At 44.0% G+C, this 12,668-nt stretch overlaps 1 protein-coding gene across 1 annotated transcript in view; it reads left to right on the top strand.

The window, feature by feature from the left end:
• Positions 1-12,668, top strand: part of GNAT1 (G protein subunit alpha transducin 1) — a 104,480-nt gene that overhangs the window by 70,062 nt on the left and 21,750 nt on the right. Inside the window, 1 exon segment of the mRNA XM_029597566.1 lies at positions 5,694-5,823. Coding sequence (XP_029453426.1) covers positions 5,694-5,823 — 130 coding nt within the window.

Genomic DNA, 12,668 nt, shown 5'->3' with positions numbered 1-12,668 from the left:
ATCATCCATTGTACCTGAAGACTGGAGGGTGGCCAATGTAACTCCAATATTTAAAATGGACTTTAGGGGCGATCCGGGAAACTACAGACCGGTTAGCCTGACTTCAGTGCCAGGAAAAATAGTGGAAAGTGTTCTAAGCATCAAAATCACAGAACATATAAAAAGATATGGTTTAATGGAACAAAGTCAGCATGGCTTTACCCAGGGCAAGTCTTGCCTCACAAATCTGCTTCACTTTTTTGAAGGGGTTAATAAACATGTAGATAAAGGTGAACCGGTAGATGTAGTGTATTTGGATTTTCAGAAGGCATTTGACAAAGTTCCTCATGAGAGGCTTCTAAGAAAAGTAAAAAGTCATGGGATAGGTGGCGATGTCTTTCTTATAGACACATGGACTACTTTTCTTATTATTGAAACCTCACTGTTGGGATGCCCTAACTCTAATGCTTCATTAGTATCCTTTGAAGATACTTCCCTCTGAACCATGCGCTGTCGGAGGAAGGTATTCCCCTTTGGTTTAGTTTAAAAGCTACTCTTTCTCCTTTGTAAAGGTTAGCGCCAGCAGCCTGATTCCACCCTGGTTAAGGTGAAGCCCAACCCTTCGGAAAAGACTCCCCCTTCCCTAAAAGGTTCCCCAGTTCCCTACAAAACTGAATCCCTCTTCCTTGCATCATTGTCTCATTCATGAATTGAGACTCCGGGGCTTTGCCTGCGTCTGGGGACCTGCACGTGGAACAGGGAGCATTTCAGAGAATGCTACCCTGGACGTTCTGGATTTCAGCTTTCTACCTAAGATCGTAAATTTGGCTTTCGGAACCTCCCTCCCACATTTTCCTATGTCGTTGGTGCCCACAAGTACCATGACAGCTGGCTTCTTCCCAGCACTGTCTAAAATCCTATCTAGGTGAATTGTGAGATCCGCCACCTTTGCACCAGGTAGGCATGTTACCAGGCGATCCTCATGCCCACCAGCATGTCTACATTCCTAATAATCAAATCACCAACCATGAAAGCTGACCTGACCCTTCCCTCCTGGTCAGTAGCCCTGGGAGACACATCCTCGATCCAAGAGGACAATGCATTACCTGGAGAGCAGGTCCTTGCCACAGGATCATTTCCTGCTGCATCAGGTTTATGCTTTCTGACCAGGAGACCTTCCTCCTCCAAGGCAGCACCAGGGCTGCCAGTCTGGAGTTGGAACTTGGCTACTATGTCCCTGAAGGTCTCATCTATAGAACTCTCTGTCTTCCTCAGCTCCTCCAGGTCTGCCACTCTAGTCTCCAGAGTTTGGAATCGTTCTTTGAGAGACAAGAGCTCTTTGCACCAGGTGCACAAATACAATCTCTCACTGGCGGGTAAAAAATCATACATGTGACACTCAATGCAAAAGACTGGAAGGCCCCTCTTTTGCTGCAGGACTGCTGCCTTCATCTTAATTTTGTTCAGTTCCTAGTTAAATTTAGGTTATTTTGGGAGTAGGAATGTATACAATTAGGGTCCTTTAAATTTATTAATGTGTTCACTATTTATCAGGTAGTGACCTGCAAGGGGATGATTAAACTCTTGATAAGGCCTGGGACAATCCTGAGTTTAAGTTTAAGTTAAGAGGCTGATTAAATTATTTTTATGATTATTATTATTATTATTATTATTAATAATAATAATAATAATAATAATTTTAATGTGATAATGTCACCTGCCTAAAAATCAAAGGATGAGCTAGGGGTGTGTGGGAGGGAGGGAAAGACAAACACGCAAACTTGTTTTTTGCCTGCCTTCTGACTAGCTATTTAATACAAACACACAAACTCCTGTTTTTTTTTGCCTACCTTCTGACTAGCTATTTAATACAGACACACAAACACACTAAAGAATATACCCCAATAGTTTACTTATCCCCTAAACTTTTAGGGGCAGATCTTAAAACATTTGCGCGGGCATAGATTTGTTCTCGCAACCTGGCGCGAACAAATCTACGCCCGATTTTATAACATGTATGCGCTGCCGCGCGCATTTTATAAAATCCAGTGTCGGCGCGCGCAAAGGGGTGCACACATGTGCACCTTGCGTGCGCCGAGCCCGAGGGGAGCCCCGATGGCTTTCCCTGTTCCCTTCAATGCCGCTCCAAAATCGGAGCAGCATTGAAGGGAACTTTTTTTCCTGCCCCCCCCCAGCTTCCCCTCCCTTCCCCTACCTAACCCACCCCCCAGTCCTATCTGCACCCCCCCTACCTTTATCGCGAAAGTTACACCGCTGCGCGATTCCCCGGCCCGGGAGCGATTTCAGAGGCCACAGCCACGCCCCCGAAACACCCCCGGGCCGGAATCACGCCCCCCCCCTAGCAAAGCCCCAGGACTTATGCGCGTCCCGGGGCTTGCGCGCGCCGCCGAGCCTATGCAAAATAGACTCGGCGCGCGCAGGGGGGTTTTAAAGGTTTACGCGCATAACTTATGCGCGTAACCCTTTTAAAATCTACCCCTTAAGTTCTAAAATTTCCCCAAGCAGTACTTACTGATTCTCTTCAGCCACCAGCAAGGTGATCCTCTCCTCTCAGTGCTCCCAAACAGCTGACAAAAAGAATAACATCCAATATTATAAAACTCATATAAGACCAATAAAACATTCAAAGCAGCATACACGTACACCACCCAATACTTAAAACTTTAAAAAATGATAAAACACTTGCTGTCCATACCTGGGATCTTTTAATTTTCAGATGCCCTGAGACTGTTGTGGATTAGCAGGGGAGAGGAGAGGGATTGTTGCTTAGTCTTTCTCTTCTTTCTTATATACACACACATGCTAAATCACAGAACATGCTCTCACACACACACACACACACACATATACATTTTCACACATACACACACACAGACATGCTGTCACATACACACACACAGACAAATATGCTTTCACAAACACACAGAGACAGACATGTGCTCACACACACATCCACAGACATGCTGTCACACATGCACAGAGACAGACATGCTCTCAAAAACACAGACAGATATGCTCTCACACATATACACACACAGACATATACACACACACAGACATGCTCTCACAGTCAATCCCACACACACACACATACTGTCACAAACAAAGATAGATATGCTCTCTCACACACATATACACACACAGACATACTCTCACACACACACACACATAGAGACAGATATGCTCTCACGCACTCCGACATGCTCTCTAATACACATAAATACGCACAACCAGGCTTGCTATCACACATATACAAACACACAGACCTGCTCTCTCACACACATATAGACACACAGACATGCTCTCTCACACACACACACACACACACACACAGACACATGCATACACACACAGATATGCTTAGTTCCTCCCCCTCACCATCAGGACACATAAGAAGTAGAAGTCGACCGAGCAGCCTCCTCTTCTTAGGGCCGTGGGGCTAATGCTGCACTTAACTGTGTCTGGGGGGGTGGCACGCTGTTGCTCCTCCTGTGCTCCAACACCACATGGGCCCAAGGCGATGTTTCCTCTTCCTGCCATGGCACAGAGAACACGCTATGTCTTCAACCTGGTAGGTGATGTCCTCTTCAGCTGTTAGAGGTTGGGGTTCAGGTGGTTTTCTTGAGAACTCAGACAGGATGAGCGGTTTTATGAGAGAGATATGGAAGGCATTGTGGATCTTAAGTGAAGAGGGTAACTGAAGGCTGTAAGTAACTGGACTGCCTTATGTTTTTAAATAGTTTATTGGTATTTGGAAAATTTGTATAACTTTTAATTACTGGATGATGTTCTCTTCAGCTATTATGAAATATTTATTATTAGTAGTAGTATGGTTTTAGTCTATTGATCATTTATATTTCTTGATTTTATTGTTTGTTTAATGAAGAATGTTTCTGTTTTTCCATTGTTGCACTGCATAAAGAATCTGGCTTCTTGTGGTTTCCAGTTCAGTTTTTGTCTACACATTTCTATTTATAGTTTATGGTGTCTTTATTCAGTATTTGTGAAGATCTGGCTGTGTTCTGCATGTATGATTAAAGTGAGGTATTCTGCTAGCTTGTAGTTTCTGTAAAGGGATCTATAGAAACCTGGCTTGTTCTATTTTCCTAATAGGAGATGTATTGGTGTTTTAGGGCCTGGTGTAATATTTGCAGGGCTGCTTTTTCATAGGTAGATTTATTAATGTTTGAGGGCTGGTAATATGTTTTGATATGGGAGGTTCACAATAATCGTAATAGAGTTTATTCATGATTTTCTGAGGGCCAAGCCCACACCCAACAAACATTACAATAGGCCTAATTTCAATTCCAAGTGTCCTTTTTACTTTTTTCTGCAGGATTTTCTGGTTGACACCACAGCAGCACATGTAAATATATTATTCATGTTATAAGTGAAATTTGTACCTCTGAAGACTGTACTTTGAATGTCTTTATATGCTAAATTATTATAAATGCATAATTTTATTTGTGTGTAGCGAAGGTGTGACCCCCGGAGGGGTACGTTTCGCCTAAGGCACCTAATAACCTTGCACCAGCCCTGGTCCAAGAAGTGGAGAGAATAGAAGCATTCAGTTGGGCAAGAAACAACTTAAAATTGCTGCTATTGCTGATGGCATCTTAGCTTATCTCACTGCTCTCAATCTTCGCTCACTTGTATGATGAATTTATTCAGGGAATATGGATCTTTGTCAGGGTTTAAATGATGTTAGGAGAAGTCAGAGGCAGCAGCCCTCCCAAGCAACACGAGAGATGAATGGAGAAAACCTTTCCATTAAACTGGGCTATGGGGGCATTCACTTACCTAGGAATTACTCTGCCTAAAAGCCCTAGCAGGAATGTGCCAGTTTTGTTGCATTCATCCAAAAACTATGTTACAACCATGGCAGTTTCTCCCTCTTTCCATTGCAGGATGTATAAATCTTTATAAGATGATTTTATTTCCTCTATGGGTATACTGTATGTCCTTCAGTTACTCCCTATACAGCTTTTGAAACAAGATCTAAAGACTTTTGATAGGCAATTTTCAGAATTTTTGTGGAATAGTGGGAAACCCAGAATTTCACTATCTTGGTTTAAAAGTGATTGCGTGCGGGTGGGGAGACTGGCACTCAGCTCACACAGGTGCCAAACCCTCTCAACGTTTTGTGTGATCGCCCGGTTACAGGGGTGGGGGATATGGGAGGGGGAGGGGGATTAATTGTTTTATTTCTGTGGCACTGGAGGAACCCAGCCCCCTTCCTTTTTTTTCTGTTTTATTTCACTTTGGTGTTTACTTCAGTTCAAATAAATGAAATGAGCCAGAATAAACATCAAACAAAATGATAAATGAATGAAGAAAACAATCAACCAAAAATTGAAATGAAAGGAAACATATTTACGTGCACACCTCTAGCGAACCTGTGCTTTTCTGTCTGATTTGAATGTACCTCTTATGATGACAGAAAGAAGACAGGTACAATGCAGGCACGTATTGGATGCATTTTCTGCATCGGCCACCACAATTTCTCATTCCCTCATACAGCAGCGATGAATCTTGCCCCCTGAGTGTGATAGCATTTCCCCTTATCCTGACAGTGATTGTGTATCCCTCTCCCCTGATAGTGGTGGCATTTCCCTCTCTCCCTGTACACTGGCAGCATCTCTTCTCCTTGGTGTCTCTTGGGTTTATGTTTTTTTCTTGCTCTCTCCCTGCAGGATGTTTGATGTTGGGGGGCAGCGTTCAGAGCGTAAGAAATGGATTCACTGCTTTGAGGGGGTGACGTGTATCATATTCATCGCTGCCCTCAGTGCTTACGACATGGTGTTGGTGGAGGACGATGAAGTGGTGAGTGTCATGGGAAGGGGCTGCAGCTTCAGGAACCCCGTACCAAATGCAAGGCTCCAGCAGCCAGTGTTGGAGCAATCCTGTTTTAAAGGAGCATTACACACACTTCACATAGAGGCAGCAGGCTCTTAGGCTTCCAGTTACAGCGCTCTGCTCCTTTTGCTTGGGAATCGCAGGAAACCAGGACTAGGCTGGGTGGCAGGCTGGGCAAGTGCAACGTTCCCTCCCTCCCTCCTTCGCCTGGAGCCACCTTCTGGCAGCACCCTCCCCACTCCCTATCAATCCCCTCTCCTCTCTCTGACAACCTCCCCACCACAATCATATTATCCCTCTCACCGTGCCTGAGATCCCCTCCTCTTTCACCCATCCCCAAGATCCTCTGCCTGTACTGATTCCCCTCCCTCTCTCACACAATACAAAGATATCTTTTCCTCCGCCCATAAAGTCCAAAAACAACAAAGTAACTTCTACAGAAACACAAGCAAGATTAGAAAACTACTTTATGTTTGTAATGTAAACTAAAACTGACTGTTTATTATGGCAAATAGTACAAATATGCCACTGAATTTTATGGAAAATAGTACAAATTCTTGCCACAGAATCTATACCTGAGCTGCTGCCAGAAACTGGAGGCTGTGACTATAATGCATATTAAGTTACATAACATTTTTCACTTTTAAACCTAGCATTTTTATCCTAAAGCAGGCCTGCTTCCAGGGTCTTTCTGGATTCTCCCCTCCCTTTTATTGTGGACCGGAGATTTGTTTCTTTGCTTAAGGTGACTGGAATTAGGGATGTGCATTCGCTTTTCCCGAATTAGGCAATTTCAATGAAATTTCCTAATTTGGAATGGTTCAGGAGAACCGAAAACCAATTTAATTTTTTCCGAAATTTTGGAAAAAATTAATTTTCGGGTTAGTGCGCACTAACCTGAAAACCGGGGCCCCCGGAAAAAGCCCCCGAACGCGGGAAAAAAGAGATTACCATGGGGGGGGGGCCTCGAAACGAAGCCCGACACAATATGAAAACCCGAAGCACATCTGTAATGGAATATTTATTCCTATTTTGGGGTTATATAATATTATTTTTCTGTATTTCTTTCTCAAATTTATGCTTGATGTTAACTATTTCCAAGACACTGTATAAAATAGCCAAACAATACATCAAACATACCAAGACACAAACAATATACATATAAACCACATCAGGATAATACTCAAATAGCAATCACGTAAGCACCTACAGATCACATAATTGCCATCTATTTTCTTTCCTAGCAGGACATTGAGACTTACATCCCCTATTCCTTGTGTTGTCTAGCCTTAAAACCAATCCCAACCCAACACACCCCTTAAAAATTTCTATATAAAAAAGAATAGCCTCGCATATAAGCATCATAGACATAATCTACCTAACCATTATAACATCTTCTCCCATCTATTTCCTATTAGCATCCTTTTCATTCTAATTCCTTCCCTAAATATTAAATTAATTAAATAGCATAAAATAATTTAACTTCAAAATAAAACAGTCCTAATATCCTAAAATAATCAATCTAGTATCAATCAATCTAGTATCCTAAAATAATTCATCACTAAATAGAACTTTAAACTCACAGAAAATCAGAGCAATCCATGATATACCATTTCATCTAATTGATAAGATATGATATACCATTTCATCTAATTGATAAGACAGGCTAAGAGAGAATTTGAAAATAAGTTGGCTGTAGAGGCAAAAACTCACAGTAAAACCTTTTTTAAATATATTCGAAGCAGAAAGCCTGTGAGGGAGTCAGTTGGACCACTAGATGATCAAGGGGTTAAAGGGGCCCTTAGAAAAGATAAGGCCATCACAGAAAGATTAAATGATTTCTTTGCTTCAGTGTTTACTGAAGAGGATGTTGGGGAGGTACCCGTAATGGAGAAGGTTTTCATGGGTAATGATTCAGATGGACTGAATCAAATCACAGTGAACCTAGAAGATGTGGTAGATCTGATTGACAAACTGAAGAGTAGTAAATCACCTGGACCGGATGGTATACACCCCAGAGTTCTGAAGGAACTAGAAAATGAAATTTCAGACCTATTAGTAAAAATTTGTAACCTATCATTAAAATCATCCATTGTACCTGAAGACTGGAGGATAGCAAATGTAACCTCAATATTTAAAAAGGGCTCCAGGGGCGATCCGGGAAACTACAGACCGGTTAGCCTGACTTCAGTGCCAGGAAAAATAGTGGAAAGTGTTCTAAACATCAAAATCACAGAACATATAGAAAGACATGGTTTAATGGAACAAAGTCAGCATGGCTTTACCCAAGGCAAGTCTTGCCTCACAAATGTGCTTCACTTTTTTGAAGGGGTTAATAAACATGTGGATAAAGGTGAACCGGTAGACGTAGTATACTTGGATTTTCAGAAGGCGTTTGACAAAGTTCCTCATGAGAGGCTTCTAGGAAAAGTAAAAAGTCATGGGATAGGTGGCGATGTCCTTTCGTGGATTGCAAACTAGCTAAAAGACAGGAAACAGAGAGTAGGATTAAATGGACAATTTTCTCAGTGGAAGGGAGTGGACAGTGGAGTGCCTCAGGGATCTGTATTGGGACCCTTACATTTCAATATATTTATAAATGATCTGGAAAGAAATACGACGAGTGAGATAATCAAATTTGCAGATGACACAAAATTGTTCAGAGTAGTTAAATTACAAGCAGATTGTGATAAATTGCAGGAAGACCTTGTGAGACTGGAAAATTGGGCATCCAAATGGCAGATGAAATTTAATATGGATAAGTGCAAGGTGATGCATATAGGGAAAAATAACCCATGCTATAATTACACAATGTTGGGTTCCATATTAGGTGCTACAACCCAAGAAAGAGATCTAGGCGTCATAGTGGATAACACATTGAAATCATCGGTTCAGTGTGCTGTGGCAGTCAAAAAAGCAAACAGAATGTTCGGAATTATTAGAAAGGGAATGGTGAATAAAACGGAAAATATCATAATGCCTCTGTATCGCTCCATAGTGAGACCACACCTTGAATACTGTGTACAATTCTGGTCGCCGCATCTCCAAAAAGATATAATTGCGATGGAGAAGATACAGAGAAGGGTTACCAAAATGATAAGGGGAATAGAACAGCTCCCCTATGAGGAAAGACTAAAGAGGTTAGGACTTTTCAGCTTGGAGAAGAGACGGCTAAGGGGGGATATGATAGAGATGTTTAAAATCATGAGAGGTCTAGAACGGGTAGATGTGAATTGGTTATTTACTCTTTCGGATAATAGAAAGACTAGGGGGCACTCCATGAAGTTAGCATGGGGCACATTTAAAACTAATTGGAAAAAGTTCTTTTTTACTCAACGCACAATTAAACTCTGGAATTTGTTGCCAGAGGATGTGGTTAGTGCAGTTAGTATAGCTGTGTTTAAAAAAGGATTGGATAAGTTCTTGGAGGAGAAGTCCATTACCTGCTATTAAGTTCACTTAGGGGCGGATTTTCAGAGCCCTGCTCGCCTAAATCCGCCCAAAACCGGGCGGATTTAGGCGAGCAGGGCCCTGCGCGCCGGTAAGCCTATTTTACATAGGCCTACCGGTGCGCGCAGAGCCCCGGGACTCGCGTAAGTCCCGGGGTTTTCGGAGGGGGCGTGTCGGGGGGCGTGTCGGGGGCGGACCCGAACCGCGCGGCGTTTTCGGGGCGTGTCGGGAGCGTTCCGGGGGCGGGCCCGGGGGCGTGGCTACGGCCTGGGGCAGCCCGGGGGCGTGGCTGCACCCTCCGGACCCGCCCCCAGGTCGCGTCCCGGCACGCAGGAGGCCCGCTGACGCGCGGGGATTTACGCCTCCCTCTGGGAGGCGTAAATCCCCCGACAAAGGTAAGGGGGGGCTTAGACAGGGCCGGGTGGGGTGGGTTAGGTAGGGGAAGGGAGGGGAAGGTGAGGGGAGGGCAAAAGGAAGTTCCCTCCGAGGCCGCTCCGATTTCGGAGCGGCCTCGGAGGGAACGGGGGTAGGCTGCGCGGCTCAGCGCGCGCCAGCTATACAAAATCGATAGCCTTGCGCGTGCCGATCCAGGTTTTTAGCAGATATGCGCGGCTCCGCGCGTATCTACTAAAATCTAGCGTACTTTTGTTTGCGCCTGGAGCGCAAACAAAATAGGCCTATTCGCGGAGTATGAAAATCCGCCCCTTAGAGAATAGCCACTGCCATTAGCAATGGTAACATGGAATAGACTTAGTTTTTGGGTACTTGCCAGGTTCTTATGGCCTGGATTGGCCACTGTTGGAAACAGGATGCTGGGCTTGATGGACCTTTGGTCTGACCCAGTATGGCATTTTCTTATGTTCTTATGTTCTTATCTTTTCATATTGTCCGAGTTTATTCAAAATTACTGTTTACAGATTTAGGACTATTTAATATTGTGTCATCACACTGAATGAGTGAGGCAAAGCAGAGGTGTATTAATACAGGTGTAGAATCCCATTGGAACTCTACTAAGCAAACTATACCAGCAGTGGAGTTAGAGGAGAAATATGCCAAGTAATTCCCAGCTCCCCCATATGGGTTGCTCTTTTCGTTGTTTCTTTTTCTTATAAAAAAGGGAAACATCTAGAGAGGGTATGCATTGTCAGTTTAGTTTTCCAAGGAGAAGGAGTTTAGTTGTTTCTTTTTTTTTTTCTTCTTTTAGTAACTCCTTTTTGGTAATAAAAAAGAGTTTTGTCTTTAGTTAGTAATTTTAGTGAAGGAAGTTTCTATCCACCCTTCCTTATATTTTTGTTGGAGGAGAATGTTGGAATTTCCAGTGGAGTCTCACATCTAAAGAGAATCATCAGCTCATTTGAGATTAACAAGGGGAATGGATCTCCATCCATTCCTGGGAGGAGAAGAAGATTAGGAAGCAAGGAGAAGAGTGGCACCCCACTGGTGATCATCCACTATATATATCATTCTAATTGTTGCGCCCATCAGTCGCAGATGGCTGCGACCTTTGCTGCTCACCTCATTTTGCCCAGTAGCCTCAATTCTGGCTAAGATGGCTGTCTCTGCCTCTGCATGCTGACCTCCTTGGCATTCCTGGGACGTCGAGGGTGATCCCGGTCGCCATCTTGAACCAAGAATGACCCAGGGCACATGCGTGCATGCGTCTGCCTTCTTCTTGTGCCCGTCATGGTGGGAACCTCGGGGGCGTCCCCTCCGCATGACGTCACTGCCTAAGTGTACTTAAGCCAACCAGACTTTCCTACCTACGAGTTAACAAGGATTCCAAATTGCTATTCCTTACTTGAGACGCTTCGCATCGCTGTACTAGCGTTCCTGGCAGAGTGACTCAGGTACCGGCTCCTCGGGGGCCTTGCTGCACTCAGGGCTATCTGCTCCTCAGAGAGCCTCTCCTGTCTGTCTCTCCTTCTCCAGCTAAGTGAGTTCTTCTGCACGGACCTCCGCTGCTGCTACTACATATTCTCTTCTGCATTGTGAGTACAAGACCTACTCTTCGTTATCATGCCTATTCAGCTGTGTGGGATCCTCGGGTTACCCCACTCTGCGGACCACTACCGGATCCACGCTGTCTTGTGCCAATTGCCAACACCTACTCTGGCCTACCCCGCGCTGCAGACCACTACCAGAGAATCCATCTCAGGTCTTCTAATTCCTGAACCGAGTTTACAACCCGCTACTCGGGTTTCTCTTTGCTGTATAATAAATATTATCTGACACCTGTGTCCATCACTGCTGAGACCCCGCCTGTTGTGGAGAGTCCCCACTGGGCTCCTCCCAATGGGTGGTGTCAGCTCTCTCCACGAAATTCGGCGAGCTGAAATTTGAAATTTGGCTCGCGCTTAGAAAAGAAAATGCACGGAGCATAACCGCAGTCTTCATTCTTTCTGTCGAATTGGATTCCATCTTTCAGCGTTTCCCCTGAAGCAGGACTACGGTCCGAAACATGGCCATGTCGGGACGTTTGGGACCTATTCATTGTGGATGAGTATCTGTATACTATCATTAGCTTTTGATTGATCAATTGGAAATTTTTCCTATGAATTTTTGGTCGGGACTATTTTTACAATAATTTGAAAAAAGAAAAAAATTGATGAGTTGAAAATTAAAGTAATTAAGACCCCTTATAAAAAACGAGATGGTCTGCTCTATGCCTACTCGTGAATAGAGGGTCTAACAAAAGTTTGTTCGGTAATAAGGTGCTTTATAGTTTATACCAGTACATTAGTTGGTTGGTTTGTTGTTTACATTGTGGTGTACTGGAATACACGAGTGGTGTGTAGTGGGTTTTTGTGTGATTGATATCAGATGAAGGTAGAAACAGGCTGAGCAGAAGAAGGCTGGAGCAGGCTGGGCAGGCAAATGCAAGAACAGATAAGGCAGATGAAGGAAGGAACAGGCTAAGCAGACAAAAGCAAGAACAGGCTGGGGAGACAAAGGCAGGAAACAGCACACTCTACAATCATAGATGTACCTGTTGCTGAGGCAGAGTGCCTTGTGGGAGTTGCCCTTATAAAGGGTGAAAAGGATGATATCATCAGTAGGGGCCATGGGGACTTTTCTGCCATGGTCCCTTTAAGAGGCCCGATGTTTTATGAGCACGTGCCTAAGGGGCACAGGAAGAGGCAGGAACTGGTGACATTCAGCGGCCTCCTTCCACGAAAGGGGCTGTCCCCACAAGCCATCAAACACAACAGATACCACTAGGATTAAATGACAGGAAAGGAGAGTGAAGCTGAATTTCAAGACATCAGAGTTACGGTATGGACAAATGGGAAAATGATTTTGGACGAACTATCCCCTAGTATTGCCACCAGTTAGAGGAAGCTTCAAACTTGCTCTGGATTGGG

This window comes from Rhinatrema bivittatum, chromosome 4 (genome assembly GCF_901001135.1).
Source record: "Rhinatrema bivittatum chromosome 4, aRhiBiv1.1, whole genome shotgun sequence".
NCBI classification, from domain to species: domain Eukaryota; kingdom Metazoa; phylum Chordata; class Amphibia; order Gymnophiona; family Rhinatrematidae; genus Rhinatrema; species Rhinatrema bivittatum.
The sequence above is the reverse complement of the archived record's forward strand: the minus strand, read 5'-3'. Positions and strand labels throughout refer to the sequence as shown.